Here is a 25313-nt window from a genome sequence, read left to right on the forward strand (position 1 = left end):
TAGGCTGCTTGGAGACAAAATGACACGTTGTCTATTGTTCTTCCAAGGATCTTGTTCCAAAATGTGGAGGCTAGACTAACTGGCAAACAAGAGCACTTTTGCGTGAGTGAACTGCCACTTGGCCTGACCAGAGTGAGACTGAGACCACTGGATGAAAGGAGATCATTGTATACTACTTAGTCTATCCTTATTGGCTGAAAGTCTGAGCAAAGATGATGCCAATAATGAGATTAATTGTGACATCATGAGACGTAAAAGTACTGGTACCTGAGCTGTTCACTGTAACACAGGACACATTACAGAGTACCCAGGCAGATTATACTTTCCAAAACTTTCCAGTATCAAATCTAAAGAGAAGATTGTGGTACCATAAATGTGTTAGATTAGAGGCAGAATACAATTGGAAGACATGTTAAAGGGAGATTAACCAGAGTCAGAATTTCAGAAAGGGCTGTCCAAGTAAGTACAACCTCAGCTGGGTCATTACTTAGTGTAGAGGTTTACCTGGAAGAGCAGGAAGGGTTCTTGAAATGGGTTATTTTACAGGTGTCAGTCTCCACAAAAAAAATCCAAAATCAACAAATTAAGAGAAAAGTCAACCATCGGAGGGGACCCAGTTATTACTAAAATTACATCAAATTAAGAAAAGTGTGTAGCGTTGTAATACATACTGGAGCCAAGCTTTGTGCATACTATTGACTAAAACATTCTATAGTAACTGATCAAGTTTAATAGGGCATGTGTCATCATACATATTATATATAATATGAAATTATTATATGTACAACATTCACTTATAAAATGTAGATATGATACATACAATATAATAAACAGCACCATACTTTATATGTGTGTGTTTCTGCCAGTAAAATAATATGCAGCTAACATAAACATTCTTCCTACCTTGGCACATAATGTTTGTTTCAGATATAGATATTCTCTGCCTCATGATGGAGTTAGCAAATTTTATTTTTTTTCACTTTTCCATCTTTTCTTTAAATCCTGAATCAAACCTTTTATCAGAACCAAAAAAAAATTATATAAATTCTCAAGACTCATTAAAAGTGACTGAGGTGGGCAGATTGAGACATAGACACTTTTTAAAGATATTTTGAATTAACAGACATAAGCTTTGAGTCAAAATAGTGGACAAATTATAATGTAGTAAAATCCTTAGATTTTTATTTTATAATAAAACTGTTCCTTCCCCCAGCAGTCATGACCTCTCCCTATGATCTATAATTCTCTATAATTCCAACTATGGAAATTTTACATTAATATAAAATCCCAAATTAAAATGCAGATATTAGGGAATGAGATACATTTAGAAGTAAGCTTGTCGAGCAGCAAGCTTTAATCCTAGCAGACTGAGACACAGTGGCAGGGGACCTCTGTATTTGAAGGAGATCAGCTGAACACAGGAAGTTCCAGGATACACAAAACTAAGTTGTAACACTCTGTCTCAAAAATATTTAACAGAAGATCCCTAAACCAAATTACCCCTTATCTTAATTACCTTAGACTCTATTTTATATGCATTTTAGATTAATATATTAGTACATACAGAATGCTACAAAATTTAGGAAAAGTTGTCTAAGTTAAGTTGGGAAAGTAATAGTCTAATTTTCAAAGGACATACATGTGCATATATACATTTATGCATATGTTTGTGTGTGTGTATAAAACTTATCTCAGAGAAATATTACATATTATTTTTTGTTATTTATTTATTTATTTATTTATTTATTCATTTATTTATTTATTTTCTGTTGTTGGTTTTTTTCGAGATAGGGTTTCTCTGTGTACTTGGCTGTCCTGGACTCACTCAGTAGACCAGGCTGGCCTCAGTCTCAGAAATCTGCCTGCCTCTGCCTCCCATAAGCTGGGAGAAAAGGTGTGGTCCACCCCACCCAGCACTATTACATATTCTTATTACCTTTAGATATAATTTCTCCTTTTCTTATTCCTGGTTCATAAGTGTTATATGGAAGATACAGGGATTGCTGCACTACATCATGACAAGCCCCTATTAAAAAGATTCACTATGAAATACACTAGCATATCAAACCTGATTGGCCTAGCTATTGTTATAAATGCTTCTCTAATTTCTTGGTTTTAACAGATTGAGGAGTGCTTATAGCTGAAATCTTCCCCATGGGAAACTTTGTTGCTTTTTAGTGAGCTACCTGTGCCCCAAATGTTCCATTATTAGCCATCCATGAACAACTACCAGTTCATTCCCACAACACTCACCGCTTAGAGTAAAACAACTTTTTGTTTGTAGTGACACCTCTCCTACTGTAGAGAAAATTTTTAGATTTTTGTTTTTAGAGACACTGCTGATTTTTTCTCTCCAGTTTATCAATAATTATTTATGCATCCAATGTATTTCTAATGGATAGAATACTATGTAGACTGAAGATTATGCAAAACTGTGTGATTTACACTTTGGTTACTCCAATTTGGTCTCCTATATAGAGAGGAGCTATAAATACATGGAATACATGACATATTCTAAGAAGTCATTCTTCACTACTGAAGATCTGAAATGATGTGTTTAAATAGAATAATACATAAACAGTTTATATCTTATTAAATAAAATATCAAATACTACAACCAATATTTTATACTTTAAACGACAAGAAATGTTTCTAAATTGAAGTTTACTACTAGATATATTTACAAAGACTAAAGGACAACTACTATTTCAGGTAGATAAACTATTTGAACTCAAAAATAGTATGCTACTTCCAGAGGTAGTAGCACCTCTCATGCCACCTCTCAAATAAAAATCTATGATAAAAGAGCCTTATAGGCATCAAGATGATATTTCACAATTTCTTTTATTAAATGGAAATGCTTTTTTTTCCTTTTTTTTATTACGTATTTTCTTCAATTACATTTCCAATGCTATCCCAAAAGTCCCCCACCACCACTCCCCACCCCACCCATTCCCATTTTTTGGCCCTGGCATTCCCCTGTACTGGGACATATAACGTTTGCCTGACCAATGGGCCTCTCTTTCCAGTGATGGCCGACTAGGTCATCTTTTGATACATATGCAGCTAGAGTCAAGAGCTCTGGGGTACTGGTTAGTTCATAATGTTGTTCCTCCGATAGGGTTGCAGATCTCTTTACCTCCTTGGATACTTTCTCTAGCTCCTCCATTGGGGGCCCTGTGATCCATCCAATAGTTGACTGTGAGCATCCACTTCTGTGTTTGCTAGACCCCGGCCTAGTCTCACAAGGGACAGCTATATCACCGTCCTTGCAACAAAGGCTTGCTAGTGTATGCAATGGTGTCATCGCTTGGAGGCTAATTATGGGATGGATCCCTGGATATGGCAGTCTCTAGATGGACCATCATTTTGTCTCAGCTCCAAACTTTGTCTCTGTAACTCCTTCCATGGGTGATTGTTTCCAATTCTAAGAATGAGCAAAGTGTCCACACTTTGGTCTTCGTTCTTCTTCAGTTTCATATGTTTTACATATTGTACCTTATATCTCAATATACTAAGTTTCTGGGTTAATATCCACTTATCAGTGAGTACATTTCATTTGAGTTCTTTTGTGATTGGGTTACCTCACTCAGGATGATGCCCTCCAGGTCCAACCATTTGCCTAGGAATTTCGTGAATTCATTCATTTTAATAGCTGAGTAGTACTCCATTGTGTAAATGTACCACATTTTTTGTATCCATTCCACTGTTGAGGGACATCTGGGTTCTTTCCAGCTTCTGGCTATTATAAATAAGGCTGCTATGAACATAGTGGAGCACGTGTCCTTCTTACCGGTTGGGACATCTTCTGGATATATGCCCAGGAGAGGTATTGCGGGATCCTCCTGTAGTACTATGCCCAATTTTCAGAGGAAACGCCAGACTGATTTCCAGAGTGGTTGTACAAGCCTGCAATCCCACCAACAATGGAGGAGTGTTCCTCTTTCTCCACATCCTCGCCAGCATCTGCTGTCACCTGAATTTTTGGTCTTAGCCATTCTGACTTGTGTGAGATGGAATCTCAGGGTTGTTTTGATTTGCATTTCTCTGATGATTAAGGATGTTGAACATTCTTTCAGGTGTTTCTCAGCCTTTCGGTATTCCTCGGGTGAGAATTCTTTGTTCAGCTCTGAGTCCCATCTTTTAAGGGGGCTATTTGATTTTCTGGAGTCCACCCTCTTGAGTTCTTTATATATATTGGATATTAGTCCCCTATCTGATTTAAGATAGGTAAAGATCCTTTCCCAATCTGTTGGTGGTCTTTTTGTCTTATTTACGGTGTCTTTTGCCTTGCAGAGGCTTTGCAGTTTCATGAGGTCCCATTTGTCAATCCTCGATCTTAAAGCACAAGCCATTGCTGTTCTATTCAGGAATTTTTTCCCTGTGCCCATATCTTCGAGAATTTTCCCCACTTTCTCCTCTATAAGTTTCAGTGTCTCTGGTTTGATGTGGAGTTCCTTGATCCACTTATATTTGACCTTAGTACAAGAGAGAGGAATGGGTCGTTTCGCATTCTTCTACATGATAACAACCAGTTGTGCCAGCACCATTTGTTGAAAATGCTCTCTTTTTTCCACTGGATGGTTTTAGCTCCCTTGTCAAAGATCAAGTGACCGTAGGTGTGTGGGTTCATTTCTGGGTCTTCAATTCTATTCCATTGGTCTACTTGTCTGTCAGGCATGGTGATTCCACCAGCGGTACTTTTATCCTTGAGAAGAGCTTTTGCTATCCTAGGTTTTTTTTTTTTTTAATTCCAGATGAATTTGCAGATTGCTCTTTCTAATTCGTTGAAGAATTGAGTTGGAATTTTGATGGGGATTGCATTGAATCTGTAGATTGCTTTTGGCAAGATAGCCATTTTTACAATGTTGATCCTGCCAATCCATGAGCAGCATGGGAGGTCTTTCCATCTTCTGAGATCTTCTTTAATTCCTTTCTTCAGGGTCTTGAAGTTTTTATCATACAGATCTTTCACTTCCTTAGTTAGAGTCACGCCAAGATATTTTATATTATTGGTGACTATTGAGAAGGGTGTTGTTTCCCTAATTTCTTTCTCAGCCTGTTTATTCTTTGTTTAGAGAAAGGCCATTGACTTGTTTGAGTTAATTTTATATCCAGCTACTTCACCGAAGCTGTTTATCAGGTTTAGGAGTTCTCTGGTGGGATTTTTAGGGTCACTTATATATATTATCATATCATCTGCAAAAAGTGATATTTTGACTTCTTCTTTTCCAATTTGTATCCCCTTGATCTCCTTTTGTTGTCGAATTGCTCTGGCTAGGACTTCAAGTAATATGTTGAAGAGGTAGGGAGAAAGTGGGCAGCCTTGTCTAGTCCCTGATTTTAGTGGAATTGCTTCCAGCTTCTCACCATTTATTTTGATGTTGGCTTCTGGTTTGCTGTAGATTGCTTTTATCATGTTTAGGTATGGGCCTTGAATTCCTGATCTTTCCAAGACTTTTATCATGAATGGGTGTTCGATCTTGTCAAATGCTTTTTCCGCATCTAACGAGATGATCATGTGGTTTTTGTCTTTGAGTTTGTTTATATAATGGATTACATTGATGGATTTTCGTATATTAAACCATCCCTGCTTAAATCGACCCCCATGTTGATTAACTATTTCTAGAAGCATGCTGCAGAAATATGGACGCAGACATTTTTGATGGATGATAGGTGGACATAGCTCGTTAATGGCTGCATAGATGTCTTCAAGATCATGATAGAAAAATCGGGGAAAGAAACCTCTTCCCATTGTGAGGTCTGGTTCAGCAGAATTAGTTCACATTCACACATCCATGATGAAAATGAGAGGTTCAAACCAAGAAACCTTGACAGTCTATTGTGGTGTTATATCAAGAGTTTCTAATACTGTCCATATTCAGTCCTGAAGGTAATTTGAAAAGAGTTGAAGATTTCAGTACAGAGGCATTCAACAATTAAAAGATATTGATAAACCAAATCTGTAGGCTGCTTGGAGACAAAATGACAGGTTGTCTATTGTTCTTCCAAGGATTTTGTTCCAAAACCTGGAGGCTAGACTAACTGGCAAACAAGAGCTCTTTTGGGTGAGGGAATTGCCACTTGGCCTGACCAGAGTGAGACTGAGACCTTGGGAGGAAAGGAGGTCATTGTATACTACTTAGTCTATCCTTATTGGCTGAAAGTCTGAGCAAAGATAATGCCAATAATGAGATTAATTGTCACATCATGAGACATAAAAGTACTGCTTCCTGGGCTGTTCACTTCAACACAGGACACATTACAGAGTACCCAGGCAGATTATACTTTCCAAAACTTTCCAGTATCAAATATAAAGAGAAGATTATGGTACCATAAATGTGTTAGATTAGAGGCAGAATACAATTGGAAGAAATGTTAAAGGGAGATTAACCAGAGTCAGAATTTCAGAAAGGGCTGTCCATATAAGTACAGCTTCTGCTGGGTCATTATTTAGTGTAGAGGTTTACCTGGAAGAGCAGGAAGGGTTCTTGAAAAAGGTTATTTTACAGGTGTCAGTCTCCACAAAAAAGCCAAAATCAACAAATTAAGAGAAAAGTCAACCTTCGAAGGGGACCCAGTTATTACTAAAATCACATCAAATTAAGAAAAGCGTGTAGCGTTCTAATTCATACGGGAGCCAAGTTTTGTGCATACTATTGACTTAAACATCGTATAGTAAGGAATCAAGTTTAATAGGGCATGTGTCATCATACATATTATATATAATATGAATTTATCATATGTACAACTCTCACTTATAAAATGTGGATATAATACATACAATTTAATAAACAGCACCATACTTTATAGGTGTGTGTTTCTGCCCGTAAAATAAATGTGCAGCTAACATAATAATTCTTCCTACTTTGGCTTATAATGTTTGTTTCACATATAGATATTCTCTGCCTCATGATGGAGTTAGCAAATTTTATTTTTATTCTTTCCCTTTCCCATATTTTCCTTAAATTCTGAATCAAACCTTTTATCAGAACAAAAAAATTCTATAAAAATTCAAAAGACTCATTAAAAGTGACTGAATCGTGGTCAGATTGAGAAATAGACTCTTTCTGAATTTTAAGATATTTTAAATTAACAGACATAAATTTTGAGTCAAAATAGTGGACAAAACATAATGTAGAAAAACCCTACCCTACCAGTCATGACATCTCCCTATGATCTAATGATCTATAATTCTCTATAATTCCATCTATAGAAATTTTACATTAATACAAAATCCCAAATTAAAATGCAGATATTAGGGATTGAGATGCATTTAGAAGTAAGCTTGTCTAGCAGCAAGCTTTAATCCCAGCAGACTGAGACACAGTGGCAGTGGGCCTCTGTGTTTGAAGGAGATCAGCTGAACAGAGGAAGTTCCAGGATACACAAAACTAAGTTGTACACTCTGTCTCAAAAATATTTAACAGAAGATCCCTAAACCAAATTACCCCTTATCTTAATTACCTTAGACTCTATTTTATATGCGTTTTAGATTAATATATTAGTACATACAGAATGTTATAAAATTTAGGAAAATATGTCTAAGTTAAGTTGGGAAATTAATAGTCTAATTTTCAAAAGACATACATGTGCATATATACATTTATGCATATGTTTGTGTGTGTATAAAACTTATCTCAGAGAAATATTACATATTATTTTTTTGTTATTTATTTATTTATTCATTTATTTATTTAGTTAGTTTCTGTTGTTGGTTTTTTTGAGATAGGGTTTCTCTGTGTACTTGGCTGTCCTGGACTCACTCAGTAGACCAGGCTGGCCTCAGTCTCAGAAATCTGCCTGCCTCTGCCTCCCATAAGCTGGGAGAAAAGGTGTGGTCCACCCCACCCAGCACTATTACATATTCTTATTACCTTTAGATATAATTTCTCCTTTTCTTATTCCTGGTTCATAAGTGTTATGTGGAAGATACAGGGATTGCTGCACTACATCATGACAAGCCCCTATTAAAAAGATTCACTATGAAATACACTAGCATATCAAACCTGATTGGCCTAGCTATTGTTATAAATGCTTCTCTAATTTCTTGGTTTTAACAGATTGAGAAGTGCTTATAGCTGAAATCTTCCCCATGGGAAACTTGGTTGCTTCCTAGTGAGCTACCTGTGCCCCAAATGTTCCATTATTAGCCATCCATGAACAACTACCAATTCATTCTCACATCACTCACCACTTAGAGTAAAACAACTTTTTTTTTTTTTTTTAGTGACACCTCTCCTACTGTAGAGAAAAATTTTGAGATTTTTGTTTTTAGAGACACTGCTGATTTTTTTCTCTCCAGTTTATCAATAATTATTTATGCATCCAATGTATTTCTAATGGATAGAATACTATGTAGACTGAAGATTATGCAAAACTGTGTGGTTTACACTTTGGCTACTCCAATTCGGTCTCCTATATAGAGCGGAGCTATAAATACATGGAGTACATGAAGTATTCTATGAAGTCATTCTTTACTATTGAAGATCTGAAATGATGTGCTTAAATAGAATAATACATAAACAGTTTACATCTTATTAAATAAAATAACAAATACTACAACCAATATTTTATACTTTAAACAACAAGAAATGTTTCTAAATTGAAGTTTATTACTAGATATATTTACAAAAACTAAAGGACAACTACTATTTCACATAGATAAACTATTTGAACTCAAAAATTTTATGCTACTTCCACATGGTATGCCACCTCTCAAATAAAAATCTATGATAAAAGAGCCTTATAGGCATCAAGATGATATTTCACAATTTCTTTTATTAAATGGAAATACTTAAATCCACCCCCATGTTGATTAACTATTTCTAGAAGCATGTTGAAGAAATATGGACACAGACATTTTCGATGGATGATGGGTGGATGTAGCCCGTTAATGGCTGCATAGATGTCTTCAAGATCATGATAGAAAAATCGGGGAAAGAAACCTCTTCCCATTGTGAGGTCTGGTTCAGCAGAATTAGTTCACATTCACACATCCATGTTGTAAATGAGATGTTCAAACCAAGAAACCTTGACAGTCTATTGTAGTGTTATATCAGGAGTTTCCAATACTTTCCATATTCAGTCTTGATAGTAATCTGAAAAGAGTTGAAGATTTCAATACAGAGGCATCCAACACAAAGAAAATATTGAAAACCCAAAGTCTATAGGCTGCTTGGAGACAAAATGACACGTTGTCTATTGTTCTTCCAAGGATCTTGTTTCAAAACGTGGAGGCTAGACTAACTGGCAAACATGAGCTGTTTTGGGTGAGTGAACTGCCACTTGGCCTGACCAGAGTGAGACTGAGACCACTGGTTGAAATGAGGTCACTGTATACTACTTAGTCTATCCTTATTGGCTGAAAGTCTGAGCAAAGATGATGCCAATAATGAGATTAATTGTGACATCATGAGACATAAAAGTACTGGTACCTGGGCTGTTCACTATAACACAGGACACATTTCAGAGTACCCAGGCAGATTATACTTTCCAAAACTTTCCAGTATATCAAATATAAAGAGAAGATTATGGTACCAAAAATGTGTTAGGTTAGAGACAGAATACAGTTGGAAGACATGCTAAGGGGGGTTGGGGTTTAACCAGAGTCAGAATTTCAGAAAGGGCTGTCCATATAAGTACAGCTTCTGCTGGGTCATTACTTAGTGTAGAGGTTTACCTGGAAGAGCAGGAAGGGTTCTTGAAAAGGGTTATTTTACAGGTGTCAGTCTCCACAAAAAAAGCCAAAATCAACAAATTAAGAGAAAAGTCAATCATTGGAGGGGACCCAGTTATTACTAAAATTACATCAAATTAAGAAAAGCATGTAGCATTCTAATACATACTGGAGCCAAGCTGTGTGCATACTATTGACCAAAACATCCTATAGTACCGAGTCAAGTTTAATAGGGCATGTGTCATCATACATATTATATATAATATGAAATTATCATATGTACAACATTCACTTATAAAATATGGATATAATACATACGATGTAACAAACAACACCATACTTTATAGGTGTTTGTTTCTGCCAGTAAAATAAATGTGTATCTAACCTAAACATTCTTCCTACTTTGGCTTATAATGTTTGTTTCAGATATAGATATACTCTGCCTCAAGATGGCTGTAGCTAACAGAAAGTGAGAAATTGTTTAATGTCTGGCAGAAATGAACATGTACTAAAGACATACTTGTATCTCTCTTTCTTATTATCAGCCTCTTAAAACAATGGACCCAAATCAAAGAAGAACATATAGAAACATAAAATTAATGTCACAATTCGTATTCCCTCTCCTACATCATTGACCTATATATGACAAATGTAGCTAAAAATCATCATTATCATATACTTGGGAAGGCACATAATGCAAAGTTTTTGATATGTCCTTATACATATCAAACCACTCTGAAAATAATATATGAATAGAGAAATGGAAATGTTTATCATAATTCCATAGGAATGGCTTGCAGTCTGAGTGGAAGTAGATTAATTTAAAGTCACACCTTTCAGGAGAGTTAGAATTATTCTTGATTATATGTGTTCCCGATAGGAATATCACACTCCAGGAGATAAACACATACCTGTGAGTATAAAGGAAGAAGTAATGGGACTCGGGGTTTTAAAAACGAAGACATAAAGTTGGGTAGATGTGGAATGATGGTTGGACACGGACAGAGAAAAGAGAAGGAGCAGAACATGATTTTAAAAAAGAAGCAATATATATAATTCTCAAAATAATAAAAATTTCAAAGGTGTATAGAAAGCCTTAGAGTTATGGAACTTTCTCATTTGAGCAATTACAGAATGCTTTGTAAAAATTATTTGTAGCTCATAATAAACAACCCAGGTGTGAGTTTCTAGTGGACTTTTAGGGTCACAACTTAGAAATAACACAAAGTCCTCAGGCGTGATACTTGAGTGAGCAGAGCAGGCAGAATTTTCTCAGCTGAAAATTAGATGCTATACTATGCCCTACATAATTAATCCATTCAGGGTTTTCTCATCATATTACAGAACCACAATCTGTGATCTCAGCATGTTGCTTAGGACTACATTTTTGTTAATTAACAAATGGTTAACTTAGTCTGTGCCAGCATTGTTCAAAAATTATGTGCAGTATACTCCTTCAAGTAGTACAAACTGACTGTTCTATAGTGCAAGAAAACTGTGGGCATATTATTTAAAGAAAAAATTAACTGTAGGCAGTTGGGGTTGCCTAAACTTGGAATATTTCTAGAAAGGGTAACTCGTAAAGTGCTATGGAACCTGTATTATGGAGACAATTATTTTAAAGTTCTATAAATGTTGATAGTTCTGACATTTGGAGAATAATTGGTCAAAAGGGTGGATTATTGATTATCAGGTTTTTAGGCCATTCTGATTATCAGTACTCAATGCCATTCCATTCAGAACAGAAGACAAGGTCAGAAGAAGCCTTCGTGTCATCAATTGCACAGAGAAGCATCAACCAATGGCAAGTCCTCCAAAAGAGAAAAGAAGTTCCATGTGCAGCAGTTGTCCTTCCCATGGACGAGGAGGTTGAACATCCTGCATAGTGCTGCCAGGAAATCCCTACTTCATACTAAGAGGGGGCTGGCTGGTTGCATATGTAGGATGTCCCATCTCCTGGCCCACTTCGTCATGACAGATACTGGAAACACCATTCTGCTTGACTGAAGAGCCATAAAGTTTATTCGTGGAAGAAACAAATATGTTCAGTTATATTGTTAGGAAAATATTTTGATGGATATATTTATTAGAGGGTGGAGGCTAACTAAAATACTTTTAGAATACAAGAGGAAGAAGATATACTAGTGGATTTATAAATATCAACAAAGGGGATAGCAAGAGTCTGCAGAAATTCTTATAGACTCACAGGCAGAACTGAATAAATTGTATCACCCTCTCTTTACATGACGCCAGTATAAGAAGATTTGGTAGTTGTACATTTTAATTTAGGAAACTCTAAGGCAGAGTACCTAGAGTAAGAGATAATCTAATCCCTACTTAAAGAAAGAATGTCATTTATAGAGTAGAAGTTAGAAAAGTTAAAAATGGAATACTAAGAAGCCATATGCCTCATATCAGGTGTCCAGCAAGGATTCAGTAATTGTAAATAGGGTAGAAACAATCTAATAGTCAAGAATCCAAGGTACATAGAGCAGATAGGAATGATTGCAAGAGAGAAAGTGGTATGTCCCCCAATATTTTGAAAACATAATTGTTAGATCAAGCACCCAGTCAGATCCAAGGGACATATAATTATATTATATGTAATGATACATATTTACAACTCATTTTCAAGATTAGGCTTGCCTCATGAAATATCTTGTGAAATAAACATTTATTTACTCAACATTTAAATATTACTGTTTTTCAAATGTATTTGTAGTCATGAGTAAATATGTTTGATTTTTCTGTTTCCACATAAAAAGAATAAGAGTATGACTTATATGGGTTAGACATAGATTTTTCCATAAGGTTGATGACTAATTAAAGAGTAAAGGTTAAAAAAATAAATCTTGCATTTATTTTGCAAAGATTTGAGTAAGAAATTTTATGAAATGTGTCACTGAAATGAAGTTTCCCCAGTTTTCTGTTTTTAGTACTTGTTCTTAAATAATTAAGACATCTAGATCATTTTACCTTATATTCAGACAAACTATAATTTATTCTTTCTGAACCTATTGTTGTTTCTAGAAGTTTCAGAATTATTGGCCAATGTCACATAAATACATAAATAATTTTATCTCTAGTTTTCAAACACTAGACAAGTTGCTTAGATACTCATCTCAGTAAAACTTAACAAAATACCAACAGGTATTTGATGGTAGATGACTCAGCATAAAAAGACATTTATTTCTAAGACTGACCAACAGAGTTTGATCTCTGAGACCTAGCAATTACAACAAGAAAACAGAACGTGCAAATTGTCCTTTGGCCTCCACATGTTGCCATGTCAAGTGTCTGACCCACAAATACACACAATAGCTAACTAGCTAACTAACCAAACAAATAAAGCAACGAGTAACACAGGGATGACCATGCAACTCAGCTGTATTCTAGCACTCATGGGCACCTAGGTTTAAGTCTTATAACTACAAAAAGAAAAAGAAGCAGCCTGGTGTGGTAGTGCACGCTTTTAATCTCAGCACTTGGGAGGCAGAGGCAGGTGGATTTCTGAGTTTGATGCCAGCCTGGTCTACAGAGTGAGTTCAAGGACAGCCAGGGTTACACAGAGAAACCCTGTCTCGAAAAAAAACAAAGCAAAACAACAACAACAAAAAGCAAAATAATGAGTAATAAGAAAGTTAGCGTTCTCTCCAATTCCTGAGTCTGATGAAGTCAAATTGCATTACCTAAATTATTGAGTTAGGTATACTTATTGTGGTTTAGGAGTAAATTCTCAAATTACGAGAGTTCTTAGTATCTATATCTAAATCTAGATATAGATATAAAATGGCTTTTATATTTATTCAAATGATTTTTCAATATCTATTAAAATAGCATAAATCTTTTCACAACATTAACATAATAGATGATCTTGGTATATTTTACAATGTTAAATTAACATGTCATTGCTGCAATTACTGTTGTTTTACCATGATATAGTTTTGGATACTTTTCTGAACCCTGTTTTAATATTGTAATTGGAAATTTGCATATATATTAAAGAATGTTATTTGTCTCTAACCTACTTAAAGGATTTTTAAAGTTATAATGTTCCTATTGATTGATTTATGAATGTTAAAATGTCCTTGTTTTCTTCAGTGACCTGTTCAACATTTGTTTGTGTGCTGTTTAAACTCTATTTGTCTGTGAAACTTCCTGTAGTTCCTTTTGATGTTTGTTTCTAGCTTAATTGTATTACAATATGATATAATACAAGAAATTATTTTGCTTTTGTGTTTTAAAGACATTTTCTGTATACTAATATTCTATTCTGTAGAATATTCTATTCTAGAGAATGCTCCAAGCGTTATTGAAATTATTTTTCATTAGAACTTACACAAAATGCTCTGTATATGACTTCTAAGTCTATTTAATATATACATAACATTTATCTCTGATGTTGCTCCTTTTATTTTATTTTACAATTATCTACATTTTAGAGGAAGTAAAAGTATCTAATCTACTAGTATAGTTTTGGGGGTTAATCAGTAACTTTAGTAATCTCAGCAAAGTTGGGTATACTTGTTGTCAGTGAATGTATGTTTAGACCTGTGATGTCTTGATATATTCTGTCTTTCTCATGATTTATTTTATTAGTGTGATTTTTAATGCATTTTAACTTTAATATTTATTTCATTTCCAGAATTTGGTTTGTTTTTCCATCAAATTGTTTCTCTTTATTTAGTTTTGTTTTCAAAGCCCCTAATGACCCCCTCATTTTACTCAATTAGTTATTTCTATCCTCTTAGAATTCACTCTAGAGTTCATTCTTATCATCTTTGATTTCTTTTAACACATTTATAATAAATCTTTTTAACCTTTTGTCTTGAACTTCATCTAATACAGTCACATTAGTGGTCACTATTGTGGGATTAACAATTGCTTAGATGACCTATATTGGGGATGTTAAATCACCTATTTTTGTGGCGATTTTGTAACTTTCAAGAGAGTCCACCAAACATGCCTAGGCCAATGAGTTCCCAGTTAGTCATAACCTGGCTCCAGCTTATACGTCCATTATGCTTATCTTGTGCATAAATGTTCTACAGGATATCTTATGTATTATATGTGTCTGTAGTGTGCATTGTAATATTATGTGAAAGTCTGCATATGGATGATGGAACCAACCACTCAAGTGTCATGCCAATGAAAACACCAAATAAACCTTGAACAGTGAAAAAGATAAGTAAGAGAGAGAGAGAATCCAGATTGTAGTGGAATTAAGATGACATTATTTTTCTATTAGATTGCTACACAGGGACCAAATTCTATCCTGGGATTCCCTTGAAAATAGAATACTAAATGAGAAAAAGTCACTTCCTAGAAATGAACCCACTTTGGAAATGGAAGAATAGGCAACAAAAGTCATCTGTTAAACAACCATCATTGTGTGGAGACATGTTGGTAGTACTGACTACTGTAACATATGGCTGTGGGTATGAGCTGAAATGGTGTGTTAGTTACTTGTCTCATTTCAGTAACAAAAGAAATGATCAAAACTACTGAAAGGAAAGAAGTATTAATTTTGATTTACAGTTGCAGACGATATAGCCCATCATGACATGGAAGGTATGGTGGCAGGAACATAATATGTCCATAATCAGGAAGCAAAGAACAATAAATGCCATAAAATGGTAGTATCCATATATAGGGTAGGTCTTCCTCTCTCAACTAACCTAATATCAATAATCCCTCACAGACATGTACAGAATTCTGTTTTTATGGTGATTCTAAATTCCATCGGGAGCAATATGAACCATCACCAATGGTAAATTATGAAGAAGAAAAAAAGCAAAAAATAAAAAAGGCAAAACATCAACCAATTTTTAGTATTAGGTTAATAAAAAATAGAAAATGAAATATAAATAATGTGGGATACTGTAGGGACAAAAGCAAGTTTAGGTGAATGTAGGCTAAAAGTAGACTGGGAGGTAAATGGTAGCCGTAAGTTATCAGATAACATAGAAAGTCCCATTTCTTATAATGCCAAACCAAAAGAGACCTTGTGAATTCTTCCAATCTGTCTTCTTTTGGGAAAAGAAAATGAACAAATGAACAAAACTACAACCAGTACTAAAACAGATGAAATAGGAAAGAGTAAGAAGAAAGAAAGAAATAGATGGCAGCAAAGAACCTGTTTGGCTTGTTAAACTGATATAGGGCATAAAATAAAAAAGGAACCCATATGCAGGGGAGAAGAGACTAGATGGTAATATAGAATGGAAAAAAAAATACCAGGCCCAGTTGCTGCATTAAGTGTCAAATCTCTTGAGTTTCTTTCCCAGCTCTTATTAGCCTGTCTCATGTGCAGGGGTGCTTTTGCAATATGTGATCCAATACTTCCCTGTGGCTCTTCCTTTGCATGATCAGATTACAGATGATATAGAGTTATTAATTTTTGGGTAGGTGGGGTCATGTTGCCTTGATTCCACGTGTCATCATTAGAACTAGCACCTCTGGGATTCATTCAATAGTTGGATTATTTTGCTCAACATTATTCTTTCAGTTCTAGTTTTTATGATGTTCATGTAGAAGTAGATCATGATAGGTGTAGAATATTGTTTCTACATACTGGACTGCTATGCCCTCAGCCCACATACTCAGAGCACTGGACTCAAACTCCAGCACAACCCCAAGAATAGAAAGATAACTATACAAGCAATCACAATTAATGGATAAACCCTCTATAAAAATAAAATAATAGCTAATTAAACACAAACATCTGGCTGTGGAGAGATGGCTCAGTTGTTATGAGCACTGGCTCTTCTCCTTGTCTAGAGGCCCTAAGTTCAAACCACAATGGTATTTTACAACCATCTGTACTATGATGTGATGCCCTCTTCTGGTGTGCAGATACACAAGCAGAAAAAGAACTCATATACAAAACATACATAAACAAATAAACATAAAATAAAAACAAAAAATAAGATAAAAGTAAATAAAAACAAATAGATTTTAAACACCTAAAATGCTGGAAGAATAAACAAACATAGAATGATATTCACTAAAACATTAGTATAGGTAGAATGGAAAGGCAATAGAAATATAAGTAATTATTTAATTGATATGAGAGCAACATAGATACAATACAAGAGAGAAAAGGAAATAGAAATCCAGGATAGTTGAGATGAAGTGAAGAGGTAAGATAGTCTCCAATAAAGGGAGAAATAAAACAGAAAGAGATAAAGAAGTGCAATCAAACCTAAAGCAATCTAAGTACTAGGACGGCTGACACAGTGAGCCTCTGCACATACACATACACTCCAGGCCAATCAATTCTCCTTAGGAAAGCCTACTTCAAGTTGAAATTGGATGTATTAAATAAGGAACATATTCAAGTGAAGGAAAGGCAAGACCTTGCAGTCTGTTTTTTATCTGTGTTCTTTGAGCACAGATGCAGAGTCTGTGTCAGAACCCAGGGTTTCTTCCCCATCTGAATGGGTGTACTTCAATGAAATAAAAATCTTTGTAGGATTTTGCTGCTTCTTCTTTTTATCTTTTTATTAGATATTTTCTTCATTTACATATCAAATGCTATCCTGAGAGTCCCCTATACCCTCCCCGTCCTGCTCCCCAACCCACACACTCCCACTTCCTGGCCCTGGCATTCCCCTGTACTAGGGCATATGATCTTCCCAAGACCAAGGGCTTCTCCTCCCATTGATGGCTGCCTAGGCCATCCTCTGCAACATATGCAATTAGAGACACAGTTCTGGGAGGTACTGGTTAGTTCATATTGTTGATCCTCTTATAGGATTGCTGACCCCTTTAGCTCCTTGGATATTTTCTCTAGCTCCTTCTTTAGGGTCCCTGTGTTCCATCCAATAGATGACGGTGAGCATCCACTTCTGTATTTGCCAGGCACTGGCATAGCCTCACAAGAGAGAGCTATATCAGGGTCCTGTCAGCAAAATCTTGCTGGCATATGCAGTAGTGTCTGGGTTTGGTGGTTGTATATGGGATAGATTCCCAGGTGAGGCAGTCTCTGGATGGTCCTTTCTTCAGTCTCAGCTCATTTACACAATAGAGTACTACTCAGCAATTAAAAACAATGAATTTATGAAATTCTTAGGCAAATGGATTGATCTGGAGGATCTCTGAGTGAGGTAACCCAATCACAAAAGAACACACATGATATGCACTCACTGATAAGTGGATATTAGCCCAGAAACTTAGAATATCCAAGATGCAATTTGCAAATCACATGAAACTCAAGAAGAAGGAAGACCAAAGGGTAGATACTTCATTCCTTCTTAGAATGGGAGGAATTACAAAGATTTTGCTTCTTCTGCTGTTCCCATGACCAGAGGTTGGGGTACACTTGGATCCATTTCTCTAGGTAGTGGGTATGTCTGTAAGTAAATTTTCCACTGGTGTGCCTCAGACTCTTTTGAAAGCATTTTAAAGCACATGCCACAATTTGTTCTTCTTCAGATGTGCTAGTGAGTCTCATTGTAATCTTTTGATCAGATGATGTGTCCAGAGCATGGGATTCTACAGAGTTCTGACTCAGAAGTTTTACCATACAGTTAAAGGTATTCAGCAAGCCCAGTCTCATAGTCTAGGCTCCTGATCCTTGCTCTGTGTTCTAAGAGTGGGTCTTGCTTAGAAGTATCTTTGTATCTAAAACTACATAAGTACAAAATCAACTAGGATCTTTTTAAAAATGGCTTCTTTGCCACTCGCCTTGTCATGTGGCACGAGATAAGTTTTCCATCAACTAAGTGGCATATAGATCCCAAGATTCTTGTCTGGGTAGTTACAAACCTGGTCAGTGGTATATACAGTACTGATTGTGGTTTTGGCTCTTATTCTCTTTGCTGTTTAAATTATCACAGATTTTAAAATGCAGTGAGAATATTGTAAGGTTCTCTCTTTGTCTTAGGACATGAGTCTAACCCTCTGCATATGCACCCACTTAACCCTGTAAACAAAACACTTGTTCTTTGGGGGCTGAGTTGTCCCATTTTCTAAAGTATCCTCTCTTTCTTCATAGTGAAATAAGTGTTTGTCCACAGTTGTTCATCTTAGGCTAGCTGTTCTCCAATCCATCCCTGTTTGTTTTTAGAGATTCTACCAATAGGTGTATGGACAACATCTGCCACCTTCTAAACCCTAAACATGTCATTTGGTAAAATGTGATGCACAACTTTGCTTCTGAAAATAAGGTCTCATCTTATCCAGCTGTCTTTTTTACTATGTGAATCTTTAAACATTCTGCCTATTCATTGTATGGCAAATATGTGTGGATCATGTAAATTTACTTATTTCTCTGAAAAATCTGTATTTATGGTAGAAAATGACAAATAGAATAGTTCATACAGTGAAACATCTATTCATCTGAACACCTACAGTGCAACTGGGAATGAAATTCTACAAGCTAAATATGTCAAACAAAATACTATTATCACCAGTACAATCAACTTCCATAACACAGGTAGATCAAAAACCTAGAAGTGATAACAGACTGAGGTTTTACCTCAGTGTTAGAGCATATTCCTAGCATGTACAAAGACAAATGTAGGTCCAATCCCCAGCTCTGAAATATAAAAAGCAATGTTAATAGTCAAATTAACAAACACCTGTGTTAGAGGAATTTCTAGTGATGAACACTTGAATGAAAGTCACATTGATTGAGTTTACATCAATCACTTTCATATAAATGAAGAAGAAACATTTTCTATCTAACTTTGCTAAGACTCTAATAAACAGTCTTTAGCTTTGTGATCTAAATGACCTGAAGAAATCAGACATATTAATTCACATTAGTTCTTAGCACTCTGGAGGCTGAGATGGGAGTATTCCTACTCATTAAATGTCACATGAGCCTACCTAGTGATTTCCTGAGCAAAAAGGGTGAGATTCTGTTTCAAAAGAGAAGGAGGGAGAGGAGAAGGAGGAAGAGAAGGAGGAGAAGGAGGAAGAGAAAGAGAAAGATGAGGAGGAGGAAAGGTAGAGGAGGGTGAGGAGGAGGAGGAAGAGTAAAGCAAAGGCAGGGAGGGAGAAAAAGAAAAAGAGACAGAGACAGAAACAGAGACAGAGACACAGAGAGATAGAAAGACAGCAGCGACAGAGAGTGCCTAGGGAAATTTTTAAGAAAACATTCAATTCAATATGGGTGTTGAGGGAATAGCTATCATAGAATAGTGAAAAAGAAACAACTAATTCTTCTCTCTGAAAAGCCATCAACCTCTTTAAAAGTCACTAAGCTCATAGTCATGCTTGTTAGGAAATACCTCAAGCAGGTTAAGAAATGATAAGTAAACTGTAATGACGTTTGAGCTGCAGCCCAACAAATAGAAATTGTTTCAATTAAGTCGACAATGTCCTGGAAAACAACCAAGCATCTCAGCTGAATAATAATCACAATTCTTATGATATGATAAAGCTTCAAAAAGAACACAGCAAACATAACAGATACATAAAAGTATATCCTGAATATATACAGATACTGAAAGTCGGAGCATAATCTTATTACTCTATTATATTTGTAACAACAACATAAAAATCTATGCTAACACTGATTGAAAATTGTAACGTTCAGAAGATAAATTAAAATCAACAAAAATAAAAGGAATCTTAGAGCTGAAAATTACACGTGGGAATTTTAAGGTTGTTTTGTTGTTGTTGTTGTTGTTGTTGTTGTTGTTGTTGTTTTATAGACTTAACAGCAAATGGTAAATGACAGAAAAGGAAAAAAACTGAGTGCATTGGAAAAGAGATCCATCAAAATTAGAACCAGATTTAAAAAATGTACTCAAAATGGAAAGAATGGATCCTAGGAAATATATGAGAAAGCATTAAAATTCTCTGAAATACAAATGACTTGAGACTTAATGGGTAAACAAAGGGAAATTCTGTTTGAAAAATAAAGACTGAAAAGTTCTTATATTTGGTGAAAGTCATAAAGTTGTAAACCCTTGAAGGTCCACGAATAACAAGTATAAATATGAAATTCAGGGTTGCCAAGATGGCTAAGAAGACATTTTTCATTACCCCGAACCCCAGAGTCTAAAGAAAATATTTATAAAACCTCACCATTCACTGAGAAGTCTCAAAGTAAATTCGAAAGCACTGAGGGAATATTTTATTTTCTTACATACAGAGAGTTTTAGAATATTTTCGTGAAAATCTAGGTGGGATCCACATGTTGTGGTGAGCACCTATAACTCCTAGACCTCTGAATGTTGAGACAGGGGAATCACAAGCTTAAGACTAGCTTGATCTATAAACCAGAACCAGATTTTTTCCAATTCCTAAGTTACACTATAGTGTAAACTCAATCTAAATATAGCATCTAAACAAGACAATGAAAACAGGCTTTGAAAAATAGTAATACTTTGTAAATAGGCAAAACACAACAAAACAAACCAACAAAGCCCACCATTACAAGTAGTGTCAACCTACAGGAATGTAGGGAAATCTGACTTACAGAGAGGCTTTATCATAAAAATAAATATCTCCCCATATATGTAAGATACATTAAAATAAAAATCATAGGGCTGGAGAGATGGCTCAGCAGTTAAGAGCACTGTCTGCTTTTCCAGAGGTCCTGAGTTCAATTCCCACCAACCACATAGTGGCTCACAGCCATCTATAAAGGAATCTGATGCCCTCTTCTGGCAATTAGGTGTACATGCAGACAAAGCACACTACATTTTTGGTGGTGGGGGATTTTATCTTAAACTTTATTTACTTATTCGCCTTTTTTTTAAGTCCAGAAATCGGCACACCTACATAAAAATACATAAATAAATTAATTAATAAAAATAAAAATCAGAAAAGGTAAATGTGGCCAAATTAAGGGGGAAACCAAAAACAAGAAAACCCAGATGCTGACCACAACAGGAAGCCCAAGAATGGGGTTATAAACAATTTAAATCAAGTACTTAAATTATTCCAAATGCTAAAGGAAAAGGTGAACAAAGAACTAAAGGAGACAAGGGGCAATGGAGAACAATGTTCCAAGAAACAGAGCATTTGGGAGTTAGAAAGTACAGTAAGTGAAATAAAAAACACACCAGAACAGCAAAGATGCCAAATTTTAACCTATCATTATGCCTCAAGGAACTAGAGAAAAAAGCAAAATTGCACCAATTAGCAAAATGATAAGCATAGAATAATAAAATATCCATTTATAAAATTCAAAATTTCTTTGAAATTTTGAGTTTTAGTGAGAACTAAGAAGAGAAGAAGAAATAAGTGGATATGTTTCTATGGAATTGGGAGATTGACAAGTAGGGGGTAAAGAAATGGCTCTGGGTTCAAGAATACTTAACACTCTATCAGAGAGTGTCATTTCAGATTTTAGCACCCAACAACAAATAGCATCTCAGCAAATACCTGTAACTCGAAGTCCCAAAGGATCTAATGGTTTTCTTTGGTCTTTGGCGGCACACGTGTGTACACTTGAGCATAAATAAAAATAAAACATTTAAAAGTTTGGGAAATGATACCCTATGACAAGTTAAATAATTGAGATGAGGAACGAACATGGAACATGGAGGGAACACTGGGGAAAAAAAGAGACAAAAATACTTGTGATCATATGTATAGAAAATCATGAGGAATCTACACACAAAAATTAGACATGAGAAATGACCTTGGTAAAGTTACAGAGCACATGGTCAATAAACTAAAATTATCTTCAGTGCTATATAGAAAAATAAATAATCTATGAAGGACATTAAAAAATTGTGAGACTACCTCACTGACTATTAAAAGGAGCAGGGTAATAAGTAGATGAACATGAATGAGTCTCCAAACATACTTATCAACAGCCCCACTGTGAAAAAATAACTCCAGTTACAGGAAATGTCCAAAGTATAGTAATCTATAATGACAATAGACAGGCTAGAGATTGCCAGCAGGGATTGGGAAGGTAATGAATGGGGTGCTGACTGCTTAGTGGATTGTGTTTTTCTTCTGGAGTAATGAAATGTTCCAAACCTAGAAGAAAGTCATGTTTATATAATACTGTGAAACTGCTACATGCCTTGGAATTGTACTCATTAAAGCGGTTACTTTTATGTTATGCAAAGCATATTATGATAAAGAAATTATGGCACTGATACTACCATCACTGGGAAAAATTCTTTTGGAATTTCACTGCCAATAAAACATTGTGCAGAGGAATTAATAAGTAGACTAAAGTGGAAAAGTATGGTCAGTGCAATTTGGATAACATGTTCTTTTCTCTTCTTTTTGTTCTCTTTCAGATTATGTCTGGCCTTTACCTAGATATTTGTGCCCCGTCTGGATTTCACTAGATGTGCTATTTTCAACTGCGTCCATCATGCACCTCTGCGCCATATCGCTGGACCGGTATGTAGCAATACGTAATCCTATTGAGCATAGCCGGTTCAATTCGCGGACTAAGGCCATCATGAAGATTGCCATCGTTTGGGCAATATCAATAGGTAATTATACCTGGCCATAGAATTGCAGCGGCTATGCTCAATACCTTCGGATTATGTACTGTGAACAACCTACAGACGTCGACTGGTAACATTGCGTTTGATCGGTTGTCGAGTAATTATTCTTAACCTACATATCTGATATTTAGGTTAAAAATAATGAAAGTATTATAATGCATATGGATATGGTACCTAAGCTTACCAGTTGTATAGCTAAATTATTTTTTCATTAATATACAGTGGATTTTGGCAACACTGATACAAAATGCTATGACAATTACAAAACTATAAGAATAAGCCTAAATTTAAAAAATAAAACATTGAAATCTATGAAAAGAAACATCTTTTCAGAATATTTGCCCTACTAATTTTTACATTCTTTGTACTCAAATTGTCAATGGAAAATAATAATACAATTTGAATTGCCATAAAGTAAACTTATATAAATGTGTTCTGTAATTGAACAAAATTTATGATTTCTCACAAATTTTAATTACTTTTTGAATTCTTAAACAAACAAAAAGACAGTTGTTGCCCCTCTAAAGATTCAGAATAAAGAGAGATAAACAATCACGTTATTTCACATACTTGAGATCTTTGTCAGTTCTTGACTGACATTAAAGTCAAGAACTTTAACTAGAAGGAAGTTAGAGCATTTCTAATCCTCTCTCACACACTTGAACTTATATTGTCTCATGAAATAATTTCTCTTCAACCTTATGTTTCTTTAAAACATTCAAACGGAGAAAATAGGGTCTTGACTTTTCATTAATCTTCTAAAGTTTTATCTCTGGATTAGTCAAGCAAATCAATTTATATCACTATTAAGATTATTTTCTTGTAGCTGTAGTAAATCATTCTGTGATCTACAATACACCATTAGATAACAAGCCATGAAGTTTCTCACAGAATTCCATGAATCTATATATGCAAAATTGCACTTATAAAGTTCAGTTGACATTCTCTGCATTTAAAAATCAGCATATAAGTCGTGAGATACCAATATGACATTTTTAAGATTAAATGTTGTTTTCCATCAAGAGTAGATGAAAAAGTATAACTTGTACATTCAAAAAATGTAAGAGAAATGACTAATTTCCAAATTTAAAGAATAATATTGTAGATTAATAACACAAATTCAAAAGTATATATTAAAATGTAAATGGAAAACAGATTGATAATATAAAATCAGATAGCAATGGTAAAATTAAAACCAATTATTTCTAAAATTGCATTACTATAAATAATCTAAATAGTTTAAGAATTCCAGAATTAGAAAAATAGCTATTTAGTAGAGTATATTGGTTAGCTGTGGTCTTCCAAATCACTAATAGTGCTCTAAATGTTTTTCATTTTCATAAAGGTTTGAATTGGCTTATTAATCTAAAATGTCTTATTTTTTAAAAAGCATAATTGAATTTATCTATAAATCAACTATGTAGATACTAAAGTCTTAACTAAAGTATGATTTGTAGTTCATACACATATCCATATGTACACACAAATATTTAATATTTACTTGTTTAAAATCTATTATACTGTTTTCATCTTATCTTTTATCTATCGTTCATAGACACATCTCTGGGCATTTAATTCTTTGGCTTTTATTGTAAATAACATTGGTTTTAAAATGTTTATTTCCAATTATTTGTTGGCAATTTTATATAGAAATAAATGCAGCTAATATATATTTATCCTTTGCCCAGAAATCTGGCTAAATTCATTTGATATTTTTAACAGTTTATTAACAGGGTTACTGCAATTTCCTATATATGCTCCATGATGTCAGTTATAAATGATAACAGATTCATTTGACCATTCCTTGTCTTAAATCTTTATTAGTCTTGCTTTATTGTCCTGATAAGGCATGTAAAGGTAGTATTCAGTGAAAGAGCAAGTAGAAGACATTTCCCTTCTTTTCTAATTAGTATTTTAATAGTGCATAGTGGTGTGGCTTCTGTGGTAAAAAGCTTGCCTGGCATTTATAAGGCTCTAGCAAAAGGAAGCAATATGAATGATGTATGGTAGTTCAGGTCTTTTATATCTTTCATCAGATTCAGCAAGTTCCCTTTCCTTCTTCTGTATTTCTGTAACATTTTCTAATTAGTGGGAATTTCCTCAAATCATTTTTTTCTGTCTAGTATGGTGATTATTAGATATACTTTCTCTTTTATTCTCATAATATACTAGATTATATACGTTTTTGAATTGTGATG

At 34.8% G+C, this 25313-nt stretch overlaps 1 protein-coding gene and 1 non-coding gene across 3 annotated transcripts in view; both read left to right on the forward strand.

Moving 5' to 3' along the window:
- Positions 1 to 25313, forward strand: part of Htr2c (5-hydroxytryptamine (serotonin) receptor 2C) — a 234814-nt gene that overhangs the window by 184207 nt on the left and 25294 nt on the right. The window contains exon 5 of one of the 2 annotated variants that reach the window (XM_030251228.1): positions 22900 to 23005. In XM_030251228.1, the coding sequence (XP_030107088.1) occupies positions 22951 to 23005 (55 nt within the window). In that variant the 5' untranslated portion in view covers positions 22900 to 22950. Of the gene's footprint in view, positions 1 to 22899; positions 23101 to 25313 lie in introns of both variants that reach the window. The other variant, NM_008312.4, reaches the window with a different exon arrangement.
- On the forward strand, positions 11540 to 11651 carry Mir448 (microRNA 448). The gene has a single exon (NR_029956.1). It is a non-coding gene; the product is annotated as a microRNA 448 (primary transcript).

This window comes from Mus musculus, chromosome X, assembly GCF_000001635.26.
Source record: "Mus musculus strain C57BL/6J chromosome X, GRCm38.p6 C57BL/6J".
NCBI lineage: Eukaryota > Metazoa > Chordata > Mammalia > Rodentia > Muridae > Mus > Mus musculus.